We start from the raw sequence: 26,123 nt of genomic DNA on the forward strand, positions 1-26,123 counted from the left end.
TCATCACTTGACAAGAAGATGTTGTTTTCTTAAAAATAGAAAATACAAAAACATTTTTGTCATTGGGATAAGTTGACATGAATAGAATATGATCTCTTCTTGGTTGCTTAGGTTGTTAATAAAGTCCCTTGCTTTTTTTCAGGCTGACTTGTTTCCAGTTTGGAAGGGAGTCATATTCATCCCTTTTCATATCCAGAATATTCTGAAAAAAAGACAGACATCAATTCAGATACTGCAGAATACCGAACAAAATGGACTGAAAGATATATTTACATAAAATATTACATACAGATGTAAAATCTGTAATGCTGGCATGCGTGGCAATTTGTTCCACAAACACATATGTATTTGCCTGATACAGAACTATCCAGACAAACAAATAAATAATCACTGAAATTAATATTTTTCACATCAAAGCGGACCACTTATTTGCAAGTGTTATGTTTTATGGTCGTGGTAGGCAGCGGTGCCCGCAGGGGCAGTTATAATGAGGTTAGTGCTGCTCTCTAGTGGCTGTCTGGTGTAGCTGCACTGTGTTTAATATACGGTCAACTCCAAAACATATGGCACCCATGATAAAAACAAATCAGAATAATATAAACAAAGATAATAAGATATATTCAATGTTTAAAAATCAAGGAAAAGTGTATTATTCTAATACACATGATGGGAGAAAAATCTATTCTTATCAAGGGATAAACCTTTTCCTCTCAAAATGTTGTGTCAAAATAATCAGCACCGAAAAGGATTCTCATACATAAAATCTAGCAACAATGTATGTGCATTAACATTGTATTTTTTAAGTCCAACCCAGTCTTAAGGAATTGTTTTGTGGCTTTCTTTTTCATTTTCAGGGTATAACAATGAAAACATGTTCTTGAATAATCCCTTAGTCATCCATCTATCAGCAATGGGTAAGAAGGCAAAGGAAATTAAAATGAACAGACAATTGGTTGTTGACCTTCATGAATCAGGAAACATATACGATTTTTTTTAACAACCTAAATATACCACTTACCAGTATTAGGGCAATAATCAACATTTTAGTGGAAGACCTGCCTGATAGAGTGGGCACATCTAGTCCCCATAAAGTGAGGAGAGTTACAGAACTTACATCTTGGGGTCACCAAGACTCCAAATCTAAAGTTTCTCCACACCAATAGCCTATTTTGGTGGTTCCCAACCAGGGGTACTAGGCCCCCTGGGGGTACTTGGCCTCTCCACAGGGGGTACTTGAAAACACTCATGACACCATAGGCTTACTACTGACATTAACATGAGGGGGTACTTCAGGGGTACTCTGAGAAAAGCAAAATTCTGTCAGTGGTACAGTAGGGTTGGGAACCACTGGCCAACTTGAGAGGGTTGCCATTACTTTTTTTTTTTTTACCTACAACTGTGATCGCCTAGAGTTAATTAAATGGCATTGGCACTTGAACTGGAACAGGGTGGAATGCTGAGACAAAGCCAAAATATAGCTGTTTGGACTCGCACACTACAGAGGTGGGTTTGGTGTCAAAAGAAGAATGCGTATGTATCACGGAGAGTGGGGGTTGCGGGAAAACCCCCTGACCCAGCCTCAGAACTCCCTGACCCAGTCTCAGATCCCCCGATCCAGCCTCAGATCCCCCGATCCAGCCTCAGAACCCCCTGATCCAGTCTAAGAACCCCCTGACCCAGCCTCAGAACCTCCCTGACCCAGACTCAGAACCCCCTGATCCAGTCTCAGAACCCCCTGACCACCACACGCTCAACTAATAACAGCACTCACTAATAAAAACATCTTACCGTGGCTATGTACGTACGCAGAAAAGCACCTCTAACCTACTCTACCAAGTACCTAAACGCTGTAACTAAAAACCTGAATGTCTCTGACAGCAAGATAATACCCATCAAAATCTTCCAATTACAATATATTTCATTACCTGTGTTGTTTATTTTATAGACTGTTTTGGTATTCATCAGGAGTGCCAACCATTTCTGAGGTGCCTTCACCCAGTGCCTCTAACAACAGCATGCACACCAATTTCTCCATCTAATTACTTTAGCACCCATGTTCCTCTCCACTAACTGGGCCAGGCGGCTCTAGCTGTGTTCACGTGTACCTGGAAGTCGTGGTCGGATAGGTAGACCTCCAGGCGCTGGGGGTCCACACCCTCCGGCAGGGGGGTCCGCAGAAGCTCCTCCAGGGGGTACTGGGTCTTATTGATCTGGGCCAGGGCGTCCTGCACCAAGGTCAGCTTGACCCGCCCGCCTAGCTCCCCCTGAACAACAGTATAATTTACCAGTCAGCATATATCTAAACAGACGACAGGTCTAATTGATCGTGTTAATGATTACTGATGTCAGGTAGTATTGATCATGTAATTAATGACAAGACTACAGGCGACAGGTATAACTGATCATGTTAATGATTAATGATGGTGGGTACTATTGATCGTGTTAATGATTATTGGGTAGAAGGACAAGTGGTCTTTCTTCCTCTACCTCCGGACTGGGTCTCTTCTCCCAGCGTGGGAACACATTGGTGAAGGTGAGGGGTTCTGCTCCATCCTGGATGAGGTAGGCCAGGGGAGGGCGCCTCGGGTTCCTCTCTGCAACACAAAGGTTCAATTCTAAACGGTCCAGAGAACCATGAAACCAACTTAACTCTGATTAGAGACTACCCCCATCTTAGTTCCGATAATCATCAGCAACCCCCTAACCCCTATGTTCCAGTGATTTTTGTAAAAAAATAATATTTTAATCAGGGACTAATTCAAACTTGGGACCCCAGACAGGTGCAACTAGAAGATAAAATCTGTCAGTCCAGACCTTGTAGGGAATTAGTAAAGACAACTAATTCAGCAGTTGCTCTCACCTTTGCAGTACTGGAGCACTGTCTGCATGGCACACCTTCTCTCGTTGGCCCAGCGGATACTGGCTGAACCCGAGGTCTCCCTATCCTCAGGCTCACCTGCCTGCCACAGGTACACCTCCATACGGTTATCTAACAGGAAGAGGGCTGGAGAGGAAGAACAAGAGGGAAAAGAGAGACAGAGAGAGTATAGCTCAGCGGGAGAAAAAACAGTACCGGGTGTGTTTACAACATAAAGTCCCTTTCATAACAATGGAAGTATTGTTCATGTGTGTACAGTATGTGTGTACAGTATGTGTGTACAGTATGTGTGTGTACAGTATGTGTGTACAGTATATGTGTACAGTATGTGGGTACAGTATGTGGGTAGAGTATGTGTGTACAGTATGTATGTACAGTATATGTGTACAGTATGTGTGTACAGTATGTGTGTACAGTATGTGTGTACAGTATGTGTGTACAGTATATGTGCGTACAGTATGTGTGTACAGTATATGTGTACAGTATGTATGTACAGTATATGTGTACAGTATATGTGTACAGTATGTGGGTAGAGTATATGTGTACAGTATGTGTGTACAGTATGTGTGTACAGTATGTGTGTACAGTATAAGTGTACAGTATGTGGGTAGAGTATGTGTACAGTATGTGGGTAGAGTATGACTACAGTATGTGTTTACAGTATATGTGTACAGTATGTGGGTAGAGTATATGTGTACAGTATGTGTGTACAGTATGTGTGTACAGTTTATGTGTACAGTATGTGGGTAGAGTATGTGTACAGTATGTGGGTAGAGTATGTGTGTACAGTATGTGGGTACAGTATGTGGGTAGAGTATATGTGTACAGTATGTGTGTACAGTATGTGTGTACAGTATGTGTGTACAGTATATGTGTGTACAGTATGTGTGTACAGTATATGTGTACAGTATGTGGGTACAGTATGTGGGTAGAGTATGTGTGTACAGTATGTGGGTACAGTATGTGGGTAGAGTATGTGTGTACAGTATGAGTGTACAGTGTGTGTGTGTTTGTGCTTTAAGCGTTCTCTCACCTGGCTGTGGCACGGAGTACAGGGTCTCCTGAGCAAATGGCATCGCCATGACAACCCCTGGCAACCGTGTGGGGCTCAGCAGCTCCTCCCCCTGGAAAGTTCCAGAACGGGCGCTCAGATGGAAAAGGCGTGGCGTGAAGTTATATTTCCCTGGATCTAAGCGATAACGACACAAAGCAACTGATCACATCAGCCTGTCGGGCGGCAGCCCGGCCCTGCACTCACTCTCACAGTCCATGCTGGGGTCTCTGGTCAAGCGTGTTTTGAACGGTCTCCTCGTCCGCGACACACATGACCGTCCTCCTATACAACTGTCTGACTGTTTTAGACATACAAAAGGTACCAGTTGTATAACCCCAATTTCAGCTAGCTGTGGAGTGAGCTCATGGTACGTTCTTATCCCTGTTACAGAAGGTTCCCAATACGGCATGGGAGCGCAGGGGCTGCTCTATTGAGGCAATCCTCACTGTACATCAATCCAGTTTTGATGACTGGCTGCTCCCTCCTGTTGACCTGTTTAAGCAAGACTTCAACAGGGTCATCAGCAGGAATTAGCCGGGGGAAGTCCCACCCAGGGGTCAAAATCTAAGTCGCCCATGAATTTCTATGAATTTCCCCAAACACTGTTGTCATGATGTGAACAGTACCTTGTAACATGCAGTCATAGGCCTTTCTGTCCTGATGACCAATAGCATTCCAGAACTCCACTGGCTCCACCCCTTCTTCCACCTCCTGACTCTTCACAGGACGATCTCTGCTGAGACCCAGTTCAGGAGGACACCTAACACACACGCACACACACACACAAACACCCACACACAAACACACACACACACACACACATTAACACCGATCATACTCCCAACCATGTATACATACAGAAGCAAAAAATTAGGAAAGAAGAATTACATTTGAGTGAGTCTCTCGGCTGCCCTCTTCCCCGCACCCCGGGAACTGGCTTGAACCTTGCAGCCGTTCCACAGATAGAGCTCCCCCTGTTGGCCGTGGAGCAGTATGAGGGAGCCTCTGGATCGCAGGCTGCCACAGTCGCAGCCTACCTCCAACAGGCTGGCCTCCTCCGGCAGCTCCCCGCGCACGCAGAACAGACGCCACCCTCCTGCAGGACAGAGAGCGGCGAGTTAGGGAGACACACACACACACACACATAGGAGGTGGTCACGGTAATGTCTCCTACCGGCGTGGGTGGAGCTGTCCGCTCGGCTGCCTCTGTGGACGATCAGACCTCCCTGGAAGAGCTGAAGGAAACACGGAGGCTCCTCCCCCTCACGTATGATCACCTTAAACAACAACAACGCGGTAAAACGGTTACAAAACATCAGTTAGCGAGACAACAGTAATCCGCCACCAACCACCAGATGACCACCCTGGCTTTAACTGGTATGTTGCTAAAAGAACGTAAATATCTGAAACATTAAGCTGGATACAGAGCAAAAGTATTTTTTGTAAATATAAATATAAAACAGTTATCTTTTTATATAATCCTATTGTTATCTAATAATCTTGTATCCATCCCCCAACCAAATGCTCCGACAATAATCTCCTCGCCGCTGAGTCATAGCCCAGCTACTCCTATCGTTGAGGGGGAGAACGGGAAAGCCAGTCACCTGAGCCTCCTCATGGGAACTGAGGTCCGATGTGGCTCGCCCACTGATCCGGGAGTCCCGTCCCTGCCATATGAAGCAGGCAGTGCATTCCCTCCCAGGCTCCCCAGTGCGGCCTGCAGGGCTGAGGGTGTATGTCCAGCGGACCAGGTATGTGTCGGCCTCATGCAGCTGCCCCAGACTCTCCAGCCGGACCTTGCTGTCGTCCAACGTTTGGATGTGCCAGGTATCCACGGTGACTGTGTTCAGCATCGCCTGGCGCCCGTCTTCCAGATGAATGACGCCGTGACCCCGCTGGACGTCCACCCCCTCCAGGACTGTGGGGACCACCGGTTCTCCTGGCACTGCCACTCTCTGCCCTGCCACGAGTGCCTTGGCATCACAGGCACACAGTGACACACAGTCTGACTCAGGCGTCTGGGTGGTCTGCGAGAGAAAGGTAAGGAGGGAACTACAGTGAAAGGATACCCATTCTCTTTGAAGGAGGTGTTTCTATAAGGACAAGTGACTTTAATCTTCCTGCTTCTACAGGGTTGTGTTTGTAACTAACCTGTGCTGTCGTCTCCACCACCTCCACCCCCATCGTCACAGCTTCCTCCTCCAAGCCCACCCCCGCCTCAGCTACCTCCTCTTCAGATCCAGGCCAGTCCAGAAACTTCTCCCTAAAGAGGGCAGTCTCGTTGTTCTCAGAGACCAGGCCAAACAGGGCCCAGCCAGGCCTTCCTTCACCCTGCCTGTACACAAATCACACACAATGAATATAATGCAGCGCATGACATATGTTGTCTGTATACGTCTATGTACAAACATCCGTGGGTCAGGTTTACAAACATCCGTGGGTCAGGTTTACAAACATCCGTGGGTTGAGTTTACAAACACTGTGGGTCAAGTTTACAAATGTCAGAGAATTGGGTTAACAAAGTCCGTGGGTTGGGTTTACAAACGTACGAGGGTCGGGTTTACAAAAGTCTGACGGTCGGGTTTACAAACGTACGAGGGTTGGGTTAACAAACGTCCGTGGGTCGGGTTTACAAACGTCCAAGTGTCGGGTTTACAGACATCCATGTGTCGGGTTCACAACATCCGTAAGTCAGGTTTCCAAACATCAGAGGGTCAGGTTTAAATGTCCGTGGGCAGTGTTTACAAATGTCCGAGGGTCAGGTTTAAAATGTCTGTGTGCAGTGTTTACAAATGTCCGTGGGCAGTGTTTACAAATGTCCGAGGGTCAGGTTTAAATGTCCGTGGGTAGTGTTTACAAACGTCCGTGGGTCGGGTTTACAAACGTCCCTGGGTCGGGTTTACAAAAGTCTGACGGTCGGGTTAACAAACGTCCATGGGTCGGGTTAACAAATGTCCGTGGGTCGGGTTTATATACGTCCGAGGGTCGGGCTAACAAATGTCAGAGGGTTGGGTTTACAAAATCTGTGGCGCGGGTTAACAACCATCCGTGGGTCGGGTTTACAAACGTCTGTGTGACGGGTTTACAGACGTCCATGTGTCGGGTTCACAACATCCGTAGGTCAGGTTTACAAATGTCAGAGGGTCAGGTTTAAATGTCCGTGGGCAGTGTTTACAAATGTCTGAGGGTCAGGTTTAAATGTCCGTGGGCAGTGTTTACAAATGTCCGAGGGTCAGTTTTAAAATGTCCGTGGGCAGTGTTTACAAATGTCAGAGGGTCGGGTTTTAAAATGTCTGTGGGTAGTGTTTACAAATGTCCAAGGGTCGGGTTTTATAATGTCCATGGGTAGTGTTTACAAATGTCCAAGGGTCGGGTTTACAAACGTCCGTGGGTCGGGTTTAAAACGTTTGTGGGTAGTCTTTACAAATGTCCGTGGGTAGGGTTTACAAACGTCTGTGGGTCGGGTTTAAAATGTTCGTGGGTAGTGTTTACAAACGTCCGTGGGTAGGGTTTACAAACGTCCGTGGGTCGGGTTTAAAATGTTCGTGGGTCGGGTTTAAAACATCCGTGGGTAGTGTTTACAAATGTCCGTGGGTAGTGTTTACAAATGTCCGTGGGTAGTGTTTACAAACGTCCGTGGATCGAGTTTAAAACATCTGTGGGTTGGTTGCACATACATCTGTGTGTTGGGGTTGCAGCGAGTGGGGTCCAGGGGATTGATCCTACAGTTTCTGTAGTCATAGGGACCACCCCAAACCTGCCGGGCCAGCTGAATAGCCACGCCTCTTTCGTCAGGGGCAACACCCCGCCCGTGCCACAGGTACACCTCCCCGCCAAAGTCAAACACCAGGGCCTGGGGAAGACGGGGTGGAGACAAGGACTCATTCAGAGAACTGCAGTGTTGATAGCAATCACATAGAGGCGGCGGAGACTGCCAGGGCACCCAGGGATGGACTGACCTCGGTGGGGGCCAGGAGGGAGACGGTGAGGGCAGCTGCCCAGGCCTGCTCATGGGGCACCAGTCGGTTGTCCACCAGCCTGTAGACACAGTTAGACTCCACCACTCCGCTCTCATATAGCTCATCATCATCTGAGGCTCCTACAAGGAACATGTACACACAGACTTACAGTCTTGTATCTCTATACAGTGCGTTCGGAAAGTATTCAGACCCCTTCACTTTTTCCACGTTTTATGTTACCACGTAACATGGATGGAAAAAAATCCCCATCAATCTACACACAACACCCCATAATGGCAAAGCAAAAACAGGTTTCTAGGAGTACAAACAAAGAAATATCCCCTTTACTGATGTATTCAGAGTCTTTCATGAGTCTAAATGAAGCTCAAGTGCATCCCTCTCCAGGCTGATTACTTTCCAAATGCACTGTAGTTACATGCTCACCTCTATTAAGAGCCCACATACATTTCCTGGTTTGTTCTACAGAGAGAGACTAAGCTGTAGTCTGACCTCCATACTGAATCTTTCCTCCCAGAAGGTTCCAGAAGTCTGAGGCCAGGCTGTTGTCAGCGTGGATCCCCTCCTCCAGGTGTGTTACCTCACAGGTCTGGCAGCCCAGGTCCTGCTGTGACTGGATGGAGGACGCCAGCGCCGAGGCCTGAGTACCAACCAACAGGTGGGTGAGAAAGGCTGCCCCTCAAACAAGGTCCTCTGCCTTTGGCCGCACAACCCTGTACCCGGAGAGATACTGCCCTCTAGGTTCTCTCTTCAACCCCAGTCGTCATTAAGCAGATATATCTTTCATCCAGTTCATTATTAGGAATCATGAGTGCTGAAGTTGTGTTTGTGAGAAACCCATCAGAATGGAAGTTGTCCAGAAACAGAGTTAGGCAGCCCTGCCTCATGAAGGTCAATACTTCAACCAGGACACATGAGAAAATGTATCACCAATCCAAACAAAAGACATCCATGCTGTTTGAATGTTCAGTGTGTGTGTGTGTGTGTGTGTGTGTGTGTGTGTGCTGTAACCCAGATGAGCTGTGCTGCACCTTGGCTTTCTCTTTGTCGTTGGCAAACTGTCCGCTCCACAGGAAGCAGCGAGTGGGCGTGACAAGCAGGAAGCAGTCTCCACTGTTCAGAGACCTGGCTGCAGGCTCCACCAGACGCACCTGAACGTGATGTCGACCTGCCACGGCATAGAGAACACACACACGCTGCATGAAGCCTTCTCTACCCACACACACACCCAGACACACACACACACACACTTCTCTTACCTTTGACGTGAATGAGCATGGGGTAGCTGAGAGGCACATTGTGGTTCGTAACTGCAACTGTGGAACTGACATCATCACTTAGGATGACCTTACTGAAGCCCTCTGTACTGGCCTGATCCTCTGAGGCAGCCATGTTGGAATTCTTGGCCACTGAGGGGTGAAAGAGAAAGAGACGGAGCGATTAGAAATTGAGTTTAAAGAGGAGAAAAGACTAGCGAGAGACGGAGAAAGAAAAAGAGAGATGGAGAGATAAAGAGGGACTAAGAGAGATGGAGAGATAAAGAGACGCCCTCGGGACTCACTCTTCTCCACTTGTGTCCTGTTGGTTTCCACGGTAGCCAAGGTGACCCTCTCTCCCATGAGGTCCTGTGTGATGTCACTGCGGGCCGCGAGAGCGCGAAGCGGGTTCCGGGAGCCCTGAGTCCTGCGGGACGGCCGCACTGACCGCCTGTGCTGTGCTACCTCTGATGTCAGCCTACACACACACACACACACACACAGACACACACACAGAAAAACACACAAACACAGACACACACACAAACACACACACAAACACACACAGACATACACACAAACACACAAACAAACACACACACACAAACAAACACACACACACACAAACACACACACACACACGCACACACAAAAGACCATTAAAACCCATGGAAAGACACATGGCAAAACATTAACAGCTGGTTTCAACTGAGGTCCTTTTGGTTTAAAGGGTGGTGACTCACGGAGAGTCGACAACGTGTTTGTAGACAGTTAGAAGGTGACGTGTGTGTCCGTGCATATATACTGTATGTATGTCTCCGAGACCACGGTTCACTACCCCTCTTCCCCCACTAGGTGTCTCTACCTCTCCTGTCTCCCTCTGATTCCCTCTTCAATAAAAGCCTTGCGAAGGAAATATAAAAGTAGGTGTCCAATCTTCCTTTTAAAAAACAATGTGACAAGGGTCCAGAATGTCACACTGGAAGTGTTTACAGACGTGATGTTAATGTTTTTAACCGGCCTGAAGAGCAGAGATTGGACGTGTAAACCCATGCTCACATGGGTGTGTTGGCCTGGCAGAGGGTGCTCAGGTCCTGCTCCAGGGGAGTGTGGAGGGCAGACGCTGAGGGGGGTGACACCTCTCTGTATAAACGTCCACACGTCCCTTCCTGGTCAACCGGGGTCATTTCTTCCATCACTCCCTCTGAGGTCATCTCCAGAGTGGGGTCCTGGGGGACGGCTGAGGGACGACATGAGAGAAGTCACGGTTCTGCGTCATGGTGTACTCAAAGACACAAAAGGCAGGAAGCTGGATAAGGAAGCTGGATAAGGAAGCTGGATGAGGAAGCTGGATAAGGAAGCTGGATAAGGAAGCTGGATAATGAAGCTGGATAAGCAAGCTGTATAAGGAAGCTGTATAAGGAAGCTGGATGAGGAAGCTGGATAATGAAGCTGGATAAGCTAGCCCCTCTAAATGTGAGATTCCGTCCTGAGACGTACCTCTGAGCGTGTCCACGGAGGAGTCCACTTCGTCCTGCTTCTTCCGGTCATCCTCCACCTCCATTCCAGGGTTGTTGGAGATATCTGTTGAGAGGAGAACCAGAGGTCAGGGAAGAGGTCACACAATGACACAGCAGACCAAGTGTCTGTCAGCCGATCAAGGGTCTCCTCCATGTCTGGCACATCTGTCGTGGACGGCTGTGTTGACCTGGGTAGGTGCACGCTGCAGCCCTTTTAGTGTCAGTAGGAGGGGTTCACCCACACACACACACACACACACACACACACACACAGAGTTAGGGAGAGGGAGAAAGAGAGACTGATGGAGAGAGGGGTAGAAGGTAGACAACGAGAGGGAAGAGAGAACAGGAGAAATAGAGTGACAGTAGGGAGATCAGAAGAGAGGAAAGAGAGAGAAACTCATAATGTTTGAGAGACGTGAAAGAAATTGCTCACACCTTTCTCCTTGGCAAATGAAGGCCACTTTCCAGAACTTTCGATTTGGGCTGAAGTATCTAGGCAACGAGACAGAGAGAGACCTCACCTCTTACAGCCATGTACCCAGACACTGTGGACTGGGCCGTGTCGTCGACTGGCCCTCCGCCCGTGGTCCTCCACTGCTCCTCGCTCTCCTGCTGGATTCTTCTGCCCTCCTCCACCAACACCTGTGGCTGCTGTTCCTCAGCGTGAACAGGACTGGTCTGCCACATCAGCACGCCCAGCGATTGGTTACCATATCCCAGTCAGTGAAACATGCAAGAGTTTGTGTGTGTGTGTGTGTGTGTGTGTCACCTTCTGTCTCCATTGGGGCTGAGAGGGGGTCTGGGTGGGAGAGGAGACCTCCTGGGCCTCAAAGGAAGAGCTGGTCTGAGGAGGGAGAAGAGAATTAAGACAGGAGGCTAGGAGTTGGTTCAGCTTTGGTTCAGCTCAACCACAAGAACACTCCGTCCTGGGAATCTTGGTAACCCATATCACTGCAGTTTCAACACTGACATCACTCCAACAACAGTTCACATGACACAGGCAAGGTGGGTCCGCATTGCGTGCACTACACACACAAACACTCCAACCGAAGGTTTGCTTGCACACACACTCACCTGGTTGTAACACATAACATATTGAGCTGCGCTATTAGAATAGACAGAGGAAAACACTGGTCCCTGAGAGGAGAGGAGGTTCAGATTAGCATCTTGGTCAAACTGAAGTGATTATAGTTATGTGATTATAACTATACACACAGCATGCACTCCCTGCTTACCCAACACTGGGGGGGCACAGGTGCATCATGGGGGATCTCTCTGTCTGCCTACAGGGGGCAGTTTGGAAGCAGAGACAGGGCGGGGGAGGACAGAGGGAAAAGAGGGTGAGAGGGGCGAGCTAAACATAAGTGAGTGGGCAAACTGGCGGGGGACATGACATGGAGATAATCCAAGGGTATGGAGGTCTTTCACACACACACATCCACACATAAACACACACACACACACACGCACACACACATACGCACACACAACTGTCAACAATGTCCAGCTGAAGCCATTGAAAGGGGTCATGAGGGCGTCTAAGGAATCACGTCAGTCAGTCTGGAATCACCCTGCCACCATGAACCAGCCAATTCCAGGACATTAGCAGCATTAGGAGAGGATCTGGACCCATGTATGAGTAATGCAAGGCAGCTCTGACACACTGTACACAGCATGGTCAGGTGTAGTGAGATGTAGGGTCGGTACAGGGTTCCTTTTAAACCAATCACACAGCATGGTCAGGTGTAGTGAGATGTAGGGTCGGTACAGGGTTCCTTTTAAACCAATCACACAGCATGGTCAGGTGTAGTGAGATGTAGGGTCGGTACAGGGTTCCTTTTAAACCAATCATACAGCATGGTCAGGTGTAGTGAGATGTAGGGTCGGTACAGGGTTCCTTTTAAACCAATCACACAGCATGGTCAGGTGTAGTGAGATGTAGGGTCGGTACAGGGTTCCTTTTAAACCAATCATACAGCATGGTCAGGTGTAGTGAGATGTAGGGTCAGTACAGGGTTCCTTTTAAACCAATCATACAGCATGGTCAGGTTTAGTGAGATGTAGGGTCGGTACAGGGTTCCTTTTAAACCAATCACACAGCATGGTCAGGTGTAGTGAGATGTGGGGTTGGTACAGGGTTCCTTCTATACCAATCACTCAGCATGGTAAGGTGTAGTGGTGATATGGACTTGATGAGGCTCTGTGGTGTTAAAGACCTGGCTATCTCTTGTCTCATATATACCCATGGGACCAGCTCATGGCCGCCCTACAAACAGAGGGAAAGGATAACAGTCTCCAGGTCCAATCCCTTCCTGTTGGTTCTGCCCAGATGAGATCCTGGCCGTCGCAATTCCAGCCCGGCTGCCCTGTGATTTGTGCCCGTAAAAACCCCTCTCCCCCAGACTGACAAGATAAACTAAACCCCCTGGTTCCAGACAAACATCCAGGGGATTAAAGGTTAGGCCCAGGGATGCCAGTGTCTGTTCTCTGCCCTGGAGGGATACTGAAGGGGACCAAGCCCTAGTATCACCGGGGACTGGGTATTCCCTGAGCACCTCCTGTGTCTGATCTGGGACTGAGCCCCTCCTGTGTCTGATCTGGGACTGAGCACCTCCTGTGTATGATCGGGGACTGAGCACCTCCTGTGTCTGATCGGGGACTGAGCACCTCCTGTGTCTGATCTGGGAATGAGCACCTCCTGTGTCTGATCTGGGACTGAGCACCACCTGTGTATGATCGGGGACTGAGCACCTCCTGTGTCTGATCTGGGACTGAGCACCTCCTGTGTCTGATCTGGGACTGAGCACCTCCTGTGTCTGATCTGGGACTGAGCATCTCCTGTGTCTGATCTGGGACTGAGAAGCACAGCTGTCTCCAGCCTTTCAGACTCACATGGATTTGGCCCACAGTTATCCAGCTGAAATACAAAACTAGGTGATCCACTATGAACAGCCAACAGGCTCTGAAACACGAGCTTTGTCAGTGAGAGATTCAGATGCAAACCCCTGATGTCAGAATCTATTCAGTAGCTGCCTGTGTGTGTGTGTGTGTCCGTGTGTGTGTGTCTGTTTCTAAGCCAGATGGCGGCTGGTCATACCTTCCTGCTCATTTCCGCCAGGGTCACCTGGACATTCTGTCCGGGAGGCACATCTCTCCTCATCGTCTCCTCTTCCTCCCCCCTGGAGGCGCGCACACACACACAACACACACACACACACAAACATGCACACACACGCACACAGACACACACACACAGGAGGTCTGAGAAGTAGCCATGTATATTTCACCCAAACACACAGTCATGAAAAAAGCCTTGTTGGGTCGTGCATTTGTTGAGTACCTGTGGTTCTCCACAGAGGGGTCAGCCTGCTCTCTAAGGTTGGACATGGAAGGCCTCTCATCCTGGGGTTGACCCTGCTCTGAGGAGGGCCTGGTTGGGGCACACACTGCCACCGTCTCCCGCCTGTCCCTGTTCCTCTGTCTCCATGGAGCAGAAGAGGCTGGTCTCTCTCTACGAGGCGCCGGTACCTGGTTATGTCTCTCTGCCCTCCTCTCATCCAGCCCGTTCCTCCTCTCCCTTACTCCCCTGTTCCGCTCCCGCCGTCTGTCCTCGCCCGAGTCGTCCAGGTTGGCGTCGCGAACTCCGTGCTCGCTCTTCCTCAGAATGCCTCTGATCTCTCTGCCCCGTTGGCACGCGTCGTGACCCAGGGGGGGCTCCCGTCCGTCCCGGGGCAGGCTCTGGTACACCTCGCTGGGCCTCACATTGACGGACAGCTCCTGCTGCCGGGTGACGAGGGTGGGGGACAGGCGCAGCGCGGGCAGCTGGATGGGACCTTTCTGGAGCTGATGGACGGACAGACAGGACTAGACTGAAGAGAACTGGGGTTTAACTAAGAACTGGGGTTAAACTAAGAACTGGGGTTTAACTAAGAACTGGGGTTTAACTAAGAACTGGGGTTAAACTAAGAACTGGGGTTAAACTAAGAACTGGGGTTAAACTAAGAACTGGGGTTAAACTAGGAACTGGGGTTAAACTAAGAACTGGAGTTAAACTAAGAACTCAAGTCTTGGCTGATTAATATAATCACAGAGAACATGATCCCTCTCTGTTGAACGACTACAGGCAAGTCTACAGGCCAAACGGCCCCTCCCTTTCCCAATACCTGTTGTTGTTTTATGACACACACACACACACACCCACACACACACCCACACACACACAGACATACTGAATCAGTTGCTCACCCCCTCAGACATTCACCCTCGCACATATTTCCACCCTCAGCTACAGGCTGACGTCACGGCTAATATTCCCTCACCAGGCCGACCTCGTCCACCGTGATGGGCTGCGTACGGTAGCGTGTCCCCTTCTGCCTGCCGCGTCTCTCCGGAGGGGCCTCGGTGGCGCCGCCCCCGGCTCGGCCTGGCAACGACAGCTTGGTGAACAGGGCCAGCTTCTCACTCACGCTCAGTTTACTGTTCTCGTCATCGTCCGCCACCTCCACCACCTCGGCCTGCGCGGCCTGGGCCTCGCCCGCCACCACCGGCTGGGGGGTGCTGCGGCCGGACACAGAGAGGGGAGGCAAAGGACGTGAACGGACATCATGGACAGATAGTTAAGATGGAGACGGGACCTAGTAAATGTAATACGGATTGGCTGAAAACATAAAATGTTTTAAATGCACAGCTGTGACCCTTCTCACCTGGTAGCCACCACCATCTCCTCACAGGTGATTGGCTGAGTGAGAGAACGGTGCTCGTTCCCTCGGCGTGCTCTGCGTTCATAAGTGACACTGCCGGAGCGAGGCTTGAGGAAGGAACTGGCTTCAGGAGCCGCTGTCTTCTCTAGCTCCTATAACAGAGAGAGACAGAGAGAATAAACCAGCTAGTTCATAAACCAGGGATCAGCAAGGTGTTGTGGGTTGGTAGACAACTGGTTCATAAACCAGGGATCAGCAAGGTGTTGTGGGTTGGTAGACAACTGGTTCATAAACCAGGGATCAGCAAGGTGTTGTGGGTTGGTAGACAACTGGTTCATAAACCAGGGATCAGCAAGGTGTTGTGGGTTGGTAGACAACTGGTTCATAAACCAGGGATCAGCAAGGTGTTGTGGGTTGGTAGACAACTGGTTCATAAACCAGGGATCAGCAAGGTGTTGTGGGTTGGCAGACAACTGGTTCATAAACCAGGGATCAGCAAGGTGTTGTGGGTTGGTAGATCAATAAAATGTTGTGGTCCACATACAAGGTTTGAAGAAGGATAGAATGCCACCAGTCTTGCAGGTCACAGTGTAACCAGATATACTTCAGCAGTGTACCATTACCTCCCTGCCCTTCCTCTACCTCCCTCCTGCCTCTCCTGCCCCCCCCACCCCCACCCCCCCCACCCACCACCAGTTCATCAGGATCTAAAGGCTAATAATAACAATCTGTTAATAGCTGGTCCCGGTTATAGTCCTTGGCTTCCCCTGGGTTTGATAAATTCTACAAAGCTAAAACCTACCAGGGTCAAGTATTACTGTGTGTGTGTGTGTGTGTGTGTGTGGGTGTGTGGGTGGGGGGGGTGTGCTAATGTCAGAAAATGTGGATCACTAGGATTGTCTTTCAAAGTAATCACAGCAAAGGATCTCCGGATAAATAGCCTGAGACTGTGCGGCTAAAAGTCCACAAGACGGCCACCGCGAACGACCCCAACAACAGAGAGCAAACCCAGAACGGACACCGTGAACGACCCCAACAACAGAGACCAAAGAGAGCAAACCCAGAACGGACACCGCAAACGACCCCAACAACAGAGACCAACGAGAGCAAACCCAGAACGGCAGAGGCCTTCTGAAACTCAGAGGTCAAGGGTCCTGTATGGGCCTCATCAAGGCACCAGGTTCCAATACTGCCAATACTATTATAAAAGGTCCTGTCTGGATCAGAGAGCAGGGCAACACCTGTTCAGTCTGTCTTATTCCTCAACGTGGGGGCGGTTCTGCACGCTCAGCTGAGTGCTCTCTGCTGGCTCATCAACGCTTCAGTGGGTGACCGTAAGGTGAGCAGCCACCAGGAATGGTGAACAAGACCCGTTCCTCTCTCTCTCCGAGCTCACCGGCTATCTGTTTGGCCATGTTTAAAGCACTGGCGGAGTCTTAGCTGGGAATCGTGCCCAAACTGGAAACAGCTGGGTAGTCCAGTGGACAGAGCTTCTGACCACTGACAGAAAGGTTGCTGTAGTGAACCCCAGAGCTGGCAAGGTGAACAAAATATTTTGTTCCGTCCTTGAGCGAGACAATTAACCCTAACTGCTCCCAGGGTTCCTATGAAAAATGAGAATGTGTTCTCAGTCACACTTACTTAGTAAAATACTGGTACAACAAATGTATGCTTCACAGGAAGTAAATGTGGTTAGACAAGATTTTGAGTTAACATGAGGGTCCTTTAACGGTCGATATGTGCGACGTTTAAATGACTTGCAGCAACAAGTGCTGTGTTGTGTTGGTAAACACTAACTGTTTACATCAGGGTGAGAGAAACAAGTCCCCCCCCCCATGCCCTTGTGTGATCAGGGATGGAAGGAGGAGGTGGGGTGGGGGGGGGTTCTGGCCAGCCCTGGATGGGGCTCCGGTTTCGCAGCCAAGTCAGGGTTGGACGAACTTACTTTAAACAGAGACATCTTGGCCGCCACGCTCATCTTGGCTCTGTCATCCGTCTTCACGTCAGCTGGAGGGAGAACACATGACATTAAATAGGCACATAAAAATATACAGCACATTGTATCTCCGGCCTGACCAACATTACTGCACACACGTTCACATACGCGGGCATTCCATGTTAGTTCCTGTCAGACACTGTCAACAGCAGGGAAATGTGTTGGAACCCCCAACCCTTTCCTTCCAAAAAAAAAAAAAAAAAGAAACATGCTAAAACCCGAAGTGAACAGCTCCCCTACACACCGTATGAACCTGCTCATAGTAGCCCAGACTGGAAAGACTATCAGTCAGTCAGTCCCTCCGTGGAGAATAAACAGTGTGTGACTGACCCCTCAGTGTAAGGCCTTCTCTCTGCTTGGCATCCAGCTTCTCTAATTGGTTCCAATGGGCCGACAAGTTATTTAAACAGAATATGGAACATGTCCTGAACTCTGACCCCATGTTCCCCAATCTTTCTCTTCTACTTTGTTTACTCTTTGTCTCTCTGTCTCAGCCAGAGTGTGGTAACAGGGCCTGTTACAGTAACCTGCAGATCCATTTTATCACATGCTGCTTGAAGAGACCAAAGCTAACCGAGGTCTTTGCCACCTTCTCTCTCCACAGCCACCACTTCTGTGATAAAGAGATAGATAGAAAGACAGGATGAAGAAGAGAAAGAGAGGTAGAGAGAGGGGAAGATGGTACGGGGGGTGTGCTAGAAAGGGAGAGAGAGTGAGGGAGGGAGAGCATGCCTTTGACCAGCAGCACCTGTTGTTCTTTGTCAGTGTTCAGAGAGGGAGAAACATGCCAGTGACCCCCTCCCTCCCCTCTCGTGTCCCCCACACATTTCTGTGTCTCTACCCCCCGCCCCTCACACACACACACACACACTCAATCAGTGCACAGAGGCAGGACAATGGCCCGTGGGTCAGTCGTTTGTGTCGAAAACAAAAACTATACCATGTGAGAGCCGGGTGGGCGGGGCGCATTACCTTTAGCTCGCTCCTCGTCCTCCTCCTTCTCCTCCGGCAGCCTGTGGGACAGAGAGGGGGAGGATCAACAGGAGGTTGCTGGCTAAAACATGCCCCATAAAACCAAGACATCACTGTGTCTCATTCCGGCCTGTTGGGGTAACTCTCCCCCTACGATGTGTGTGTGTGTGTCTCACATGGGCACTTCTGTGGTGATTCTGCACGGTGTCGATCAGCAAAGCAACAGCGTCTATGAACGCCACATTGTAGGCATGCCAGACTAACGCCACAGACCACAGGATGCAAATACATGCAAAGCATGCTGCTTCCTAGAAGGCCACATTCAAACTATTTCAGTAGATAACCATGAGGCTAGCAGGAACATCCTTTATGAGAGGACGATTTACATCCGTGAAACATTTACATGCATGCAAACCCATATCATACAGAACAGAAGGCACACAACGCTGGTGAACCCTCTCCGTCTGAGGAGCACCAGGGCCACGCCTTGCTGCGCTGCCCCCCCTCCCCCCCCAGGCCTCCTGCTCCACAACCGCGTGTCAGACTGTCCCTGACACAACGGAGACATGCCTGGCCACAGCACACACTCCCTACCCGCCGCTCTCCTGCACCTCCAAGGCCGTGATCGGCTGAGTCCTGAAGCGCTCGTTGGTTTTGCGCCCGCCGACGCCCGACACCCCGGGGAGGTAGCGACGGGTGCGACGGCGCCCCCCCTCCGAGCCCGGGTTCGCGGCCAGGTCAAGACACGAGGCGGCACAGCCAGTGTCAGGGCTACTGTCCCCGGCCGCAGAGGAAGAGGATCATCGGGAGGACGGAAGGTGAACCGAAAAAGGAAGAGGGCCGGAGAGAGGAGAACAAAGGAGAGCGAAGGAGAAAGATGGAGAGAAGAAGAGAAGCAGAAAAAAGAAGGGGAGAAGGAAGGGGAGAGGAGACATTTCAAAGGGAGAGAAAGACAGTGAGAACCTTGAGGCAGCGGGACAAGTCACACAGAGACAAATAAAAGAGAAGAAACCCCTGGACTTAGTGTCCAACACACAGGCTGTTTCCATGCAAATGACCCTACTCTTCTTCAGGCTGGGTGTCAGTCGGCTGCAGCAGGACACTCCGCAACCGGCCCACCGACACCCGCGTGTGGAGCTGGGGAGTGTCGGGTCCAGGGGGACCCGGGGAGGGGGAGGGCCTCCCCGCAGCCAACATGCCTGCAGAGCCAGAGGAACACTGCCTGGAGGCGGGAGGAGGAGGTCATGGAGGGGAGGGGTCAGGAGGTGATGGAGGGGAGGGGTGTGGAGAGGAGGTGATGGAGGGGAAGGGTGGGTGGGAGGTGCGTAAGGGAATCCGTGTAAGGATAGTGGCAAACCACCAAAAACAATCCTTAAGAGCAGCCCTGACTTAAAAGCATTTGATCCAGGAAGTACAGGAAAACCCACATGGAAAAATAGGGAGGAATCTATGTGATCTCTGGTGTTCTGGCATCCCAACCCCCTGGGAGACAGGTTCAACCCTCTCCACTTGAATTAGCAACAAAGGCCATAAAGCACAGGTGAACTTTGCCAACTGATGCGCAGGGCTGAACATTGGAGAATGTTTACTGTAGGATGAGGTTGCTGACTGGGGGGGCTGTTTGAAGGGGTACACAAACATGATTAGGTTGAAAGGGCAGTCTGTTAGAACTTTCTACATGGAATATGTGAGGGGCCATGTTCTCTCCACTATTGACTGGCTACATTTGGAAGGGACCTCACCCGCTCCACTACTGATTGGTTTCATATGGAAGGGGCCACGCCCTCACCACAACTGATTGGCTTCATTCGGAAGGGACCTCACCCTCTGCACTACTGACTGGTTTCAAATGGAGGGGGCCACGGCCCTCTCCACTACTGACTGCCTGTTTCAAGGGACTCACCTTCTGAGGCATACTGGGTCTGCAGGACTGCCGGTCTCTACACCATTGGAGTCTCTTCGGGGTTCTGTCTCCTGAGAGGGGATGCTCTCCCGCCCGCCCTCCTCTGTCTCCCTGGCTCTGCCGTTCACACCCCCTGAGAGGTGCCTGTCTGAGCAGTCAGGACCGCTACCAGAGCTCAGGGCTGTCCCGTCCCTTCTTACCCACTTTGGTGGGAGCTCTTCCATGTTTCCGTGGCGTTCTTGGAGCTCCCGCCTCCTCTCTGCTTTGTAGCGGGCAATGCGCTCTGATCTGGGCTCCAGGGATGGATTCTCCATAGTGTCCAGGCTGCCTGTTCTTCTGCCTGCCTGTCCGTGGGTGAGAATTTCTCAGTGGTAGAATTTCTCCTTTAACAATGGCCTGGGCATTGATATTTCAAAACCCCCGCAGAGAGTTTCTCCTTCGTCACTTGTCGGCAGTCAGAAGCCAAAGGAAATTACAATGAACTCCAACCGGATAGAAAATCCCAACGTGCTCTACAAATCAACAGGTCAGAAATTGGCCGGTGGAACAAATCAGCACCTCTGTCGTTGGCCAATCAGGTGGCTGTTGATGGATCGGATGGTCAAGCTCATTACACTGCAGAGAGAGAGTAACAGTAGCACCAGGTCACTCTCTGTATCGGTCACAAACACATTCACGTCTAATTTCATAACGTCATACTTTATCATTCAACTCCTGTATGTACATTACCCTTAAAAAGTCCACAACCAAAAAAATCCATTAAATAGCATCAAACTGATCAGAAATACAGTGCAGACGTTGTTGTAAGTGACTATTGTAGCTGGAAACGGCTGATTTTTTATGAAATATCTACCAAGGCGTACAGAGGCCTATTATCAGCAACCAATAGTCCTGTGTTCCAATGACACGTTGTGAATGCTAAACCAAGTTTATCATTTTAAAAGGCTAATTGATCATTAGAAAATCCTGTTGCAATTATGTTAGCACCAAAAAAAAAATGTGCTGATTAAAGAAGCAATATACAGTTAAGCCCAAAAGTATTCATACCCATGCCAAATATTGAGCCATAGTGAATTTGTATTTGACCAATAGGTTTCTTCTGGCTGGAAATGACATAAATAAGTGACAAAGGTAAGACACTGTGCTGGAGATACAAATGAATAACATAACTATTTCTGTTTTTTTCAACAACAAAAAATCGAAAAATGCTGTGTCCAACATTATTCATACCCCTTGAAATTGTTGCATATTTATGAGAAAATGCAAATCTATAAATTGAGAACAGCAGAACTGCAGTAGTTCTCTAGTCAGTTACTAGTCAACTGCATGTCATGGCTAAAAATAGAAATAGTCACAATTATGTTTTCAATTAAAAATGTTGTCAATCAATATTTATCCTATTCATTTTGCTATATTTGCTATTCAAACTCATTTCAAACTCATTTCATGAAATCTCTGAATGTTTCAATAGAAATCTCTGAACTTTTCAACAGAAGTACACTTACAGTACCGTAATAAACCTCTCTCCATCCAGTGCACTGCAATATGTTAATAACTGCAATATGGTAATAACTGCAATATGGAATTTACAGCAGACCCAAATATTCTTGCTTTTTAAAAGATTCTTCACGTTTAAGCTCAAGAATCTGTGGGGTTTTTGTCCGGTTGTGGACCTCTGCCATTACCTGTGCAATGGAGACAGCCCAAAACAGGCTGCCAATTCTTTCTCACAGCAATGATTCCAAACAAACTACTACTAAGTCCAAATGGCTCCCAGTGGGACAGAAAAACAACACATCATAAGATTTTGAAGCAGCATTCAGCTGCTTTGGATACCAACTACATTGAAAGCGCCCAGTCTTTTCCTTCCCCTGCTCCTGTTGCCCCTCTTTCTCTCTCCTTGCTCAGCGTATCTCTCCTCTCTGCCTATTTCTCTATTTCCTGCCTGAAACCCCTGTAAGATGAACTGCTGTAAGCTGCTTTGCAATTCAGGAAGCTCATCTTGCACTGAAAGCCTATACCACCGCCAACCAGTCACTCAGTCAGCCAGTACTCACCCAGCCCATTTCAGTCCAACATTACATGCACAGTTCCACGTCTGACCACTTACGTTGGACAAGATCAGCCCAAACTGCTTTGTGCTAGTTGGTCCATCCTGTTCACGAGCTAAAAGGTTGGTGACGTCCAGCAAGCATAACAAGTTTACCAAAAAAAACTTTATATTTAAGTCAGGATATTTAAAAGGTCTACCCAGAGTTGGAATATCTGTAAGAACAATCCTACAGTGACTCTAGTTATCGCAGTCGAAACTCTGACCATCAACCAATAGTAAAGTACTAAACAGGTTGCTGGGATGTACTATGACCAGCCTCTGAGAAGCACTTATTATGCTTAACACTTAACACGCATGCAAAACTTTAATTCCCCTGTTCTTACTTAGTTGCCATTCTGTTTGAACATGAAGAAGGATATTGAACTCTAACCATACATAAACTATGACATCAACACAATTGCATTCTAAGCCAGTAGGAACTCTAGCCACTGGTTAGGCAGGCAACAAAATGATGTGTATGGTGTGAGTGTGTGTTCTGAAATGGCTAAACGTTAGCGTCAGCATTCTCCCCCGCCCCCACGGCCAAAACACAATGGGGCCTGCAGAGCGATAAGCTCAGAGAGACACGGAACTCATGGGCCCTGGCACAGTGGAGGTTCTGCAGTCCTAAGGGGTTCTGCACTCTGCCGGGTTCCACGTCGGTCAGGGTTTCACACTCACCCTGAGCAGACATCAGGTACGCATCAGCTCTGCTGAAGCGAGTGTGGGGGGGGGTCTGAGACAGGAGGGCTCTGCAGTGTGCTCATGTGAACCTACAGTGCCTACAGAAAAGTGTTCAGACTTGCCTAACACACAGCTGTGATAGCGCCCAAAGGGCATGCGTCCAACAATACTTTTTCAATTATGATATTTCAGTCTTGTATGTCTCATATTCAATTTAACAGTAATAACACAAAATCCTAGTGAGATATGGAACATGACTGGTAGATAAGTATAAAATGAATTGAAAATGCAAGAAACCGAGGCACTGACACACAACCACAAAAAAGGCGGTTAAGACTTGCAATAGACAATGTACATTGCAACCTGGAGTAGTTTTTAAGGAGCACAACAAAATGAAGTCATCTAGCCGTAATATTTTGAAGACGTTTCATTGTAATGTCAGACGGTCAAGTTCAACACAACCACAAAAAGGACCATTACAAGAATAGCACAGCTTGGTCATGCTACATTCTCCATAGTAAAAGTGTCTTGTCTACGTGCCCCACCAGAGCTGAGGTCATGTGACTGACTGGGCAGGCCCGGATTGGAGGAGAGAGCTTGGGTGACACTGGAGCTCAGCATGGCTCATCAAACTCTAATCCAGTAACACCAGTTGACGCAGGCATGTTCTAAAGCACTACTCGGTTGTAACGCACGGATCATGACCGACATGCGGTTCATGACTTGGGCATGAGCTCGGCGGGAACTGGGTGTCAGCCGGCACATAAAGAAAATAAAGAAAAGTACCACGCCTCAATTAAACATGGCTGGCCCTCCACATTTGTACAGGTGTGGAGGGCACTGTGAACAAGGTAGGGGTATTAGGGAACAGCAAGGTAGGGGTATTAGGGAACAGCAAGGTAGGGGTATTAGGGAACAGCAAGGTAGGGGTATTAGGGAACAGCAAGGTAGGGGTATTAGGGAACAGCAAGGTAGGGGTATTAGGGAACAGCAAGGTAGGGGTATTAGGGAACAGCAAGGTAGGGGTATTAGGGAACAGCAAGGTAGGGGTATTAGGGAACAGCAAGGTAGGGGTATTAGGGAACAGCAAGGTAGGGGTATTAGGGAACAGCAAGGTAGGGGTATTAGGGAACAGCAAGGTAGGGGTATTAGGGAACAGCAAGGTAGGGGTATTAGGGAACAGCAAGGTAGGGGTATTAGGGAACAGCAAGGTAGGGGTATTAGGGAACAGCAAGGTAGGGGTATTAGGGAACAGCAAGGTAGGGGTATTAGGGAACAGCAAGGTAGGGGTATTGGGAGCGTAATGCAAGGTAAATCTCTATTGTCCCCAGTGTGTCACTATACACAGAGTTGAGGAAATCAACATCCACAGAGTTGAGGTAAAGTACTCACAGACAGTACAAAGCTTCCTCTTGACCCTCTGTAACCCCAGTCACAAAGACCCTAAGGTCACAAAGGGCTCTGAGGTACTGAAATGGTCCACGTACATATTGGTTCATAGCCAATACGACTCCTCTTGTCACATGTCATTAAATAGGCCTGTACCACCTCACAGCTGACGTGGGGTCAGCGTTCTGGCACACACAGGTAATCCTGCATCTCCCAGGCGGGCGCTTCACATCGGTGGTGGATGAGGTGAGTTTCCCCCTTTACGCTGTGAAGCCCATCGAGTAATCTCAGTAGGTGGGGGGAAAAGCCTGTTCATTATATCTTTCCGGAATGGTGCAAAAGGCGTGATAAATTAGTCCAGGACTACAGCAGACTGTGAGGTCCAGATTAACAGAGGAATTACAACAGATTAGACCTGGAGCCCCCCACCGGGAAGAAGAGAAATCAAAGACATGAACAAGACCCATTAACATCCCCTATCAAAGCGTCCTTACCTTAACCCCTTTTCCGGATAATTACTGGAAACAAATGACAAGTGATGCAGGTGCATCAGGGATACGTTTAAACAGAGGATTCCACTTTCAATACAAAGCTCTGGGTTTTAACACCACTGGGGGGGCATGGCCTGTAACAACACTGCGATCGAGTTTGGAAATGATAACAATAGCAGCAGCTTCTGACTTCGCTTTGAAGTGAAGCCACTGGATGTGCACAAAGACGGTGAACATCACGCCTCCAGGGAGGCAGCTGCCACCCTACTTCTCTAATCCCATACATTAAACAAACCCCCTGGCCACGGAGTGACATGATACGGTGACCGCTGATTACTGAGAGAACAATTGGGAATATGTAGCTTCATCAATGCCGAATGTCGCCCGAAATATCCAATCTAAAATAACACAACGATTAGCCTTCATCAACTATCAATTGTAATAACATCATGCAGTCCATAAAGGGCATAGTAGGTCAGTCACACTACTTCGGCAAAGTCAGCAGCGCACCAAGAATACGCCATAGGAACAAACATCATTGCCATCAAATATTTATCCAAGCATATGACCTCAGGGTACCGTTGAACAAGCTCAGCTGGAGAATGTGGGAACTTGCTTGTTAGCTTCACCACCAGAAAAATGACAAAACAAGACATGAGCCATGTGCACCCAATCAGAGCATTTCTACACATGCAGTCTCGACTTATCAACGGTTTGTCCAGATGAACGACTTCAGGCTAACATTTTATTGCAGTTTATTAATACATTATAATTAGCTGAGCCTGTAATCACTCAACGATGAAATGGGAAAAAAGTGGATGAAGACGGAAAACTTATAATGGGAATCATTTTAACAAGACGCGTCTTTATTCTTGTTGTTGGTGAATAATGGAACTATGTAGCTATATGTGAAAATAGACCAAATGTACGAATCTAACGCAAATGAATGAAATCTATATCCAAACTGGTGTCAGTTAACGAGTCGCTATTACAAACTGTAGTAATCTAGGTGACAAAAGAGCACTCTGAATCGCGCAGTCTCCTTGAAAATGCAACAAAAATAATAATCACAATATAAAAGTAATTAGTTATTTGGCTATGGTACTTACATGTACTTGGGTTGCAGGGGACCGGCTGCGGTCGCGAACAACGGTGTTAACTGAACAGTAGTGCGCCGCCGCAACAGAGAGAGCGTGAAAGCCCATTTA

General features: G+C 48.7%; 1 protein-coding gene across 6 annotated transcripts; it reads right to left on the bottom strand.

Annotated features, from left to right (window-relative positions):
* Nucleotides 1–3: 3 nt before the first annotated feature.
* svilc (supervillin c) lies at nt 4–26,122 on the bottom strand. Of its 6 annotated transcripts, none has more exons than XM_010866116.3 (32): nt 26,025–26,122; nt 20,260–20,874; nt 19,420–19,578; nt 18,951–19,127; nt 18,357–18,397; nt 17,334–17,395; nt 15,392–15,540; nt 15,008–15,245; nt 14,029–14,531; nt 13,786–13,867; nt 11,924–11,971; nt 11,763–11,825; nt 11,458–11,532; nt 11,210–11,366; nt 10,666–10,749; nt 10,225–10,405; nt 9,471–9,643; nt 9,169–9,318; nt 8,941–9,077; nt 8,402–8,549; nt 7,892–8,031; nt 7,610–7,785; nt 6,084–6,267; nt 5,537–5,959; nt 5,107–5,209; nt 4,821–5,028; nt 4,559–4,692; nt 3,912–4,067; nt 2,861–3,004; nt 2,488–2,594; nt 2,106–2,264; nt 4–202 (listed from the first exon to the last, which is right to left on the bottom strand). In XM_010866116.3, the coding sequence occupies exons 2-32, from the start codon at nt 20,571–20,573 to the stop codon at nt 116–118; spliced, it is 4,962 nt and encodes a 1,653-aa protein (XP_010864418.2). In that variant the 5' UTR covers nt 20,574–20,874; nt 26,025–26,122; the 3' UTR covers nt 4–115. The 6 variants fall into 6 exon arrangements, with proteins under 6 accessions (XP_010864418.2, XP_010864417.2, XP_012991538.2 ...); XM_010866115.3 differs by having other exon boundaries at nt 18,951–19,130; XM_013136084.3 differs by lacking the exon at nt 19,420–19,578.
* Between the last annotated feature and the right edge of the window lies 1 nt (nt 26,123).

This window comes from Esox lucius, chromosome 11 (genome assembly GCF_011004845.1).
Source record: "Esox lucius isolate fEsoLuc1 chromosome 11, fEsoLuc1.pri, whole genome shotgun sequence".
Classification (NCBI taxonomy): Eukaryota; Metazoa; Chordata; class Actinopteri; order Esociformes; family Esocidae; genus Esox; species Esox lucius.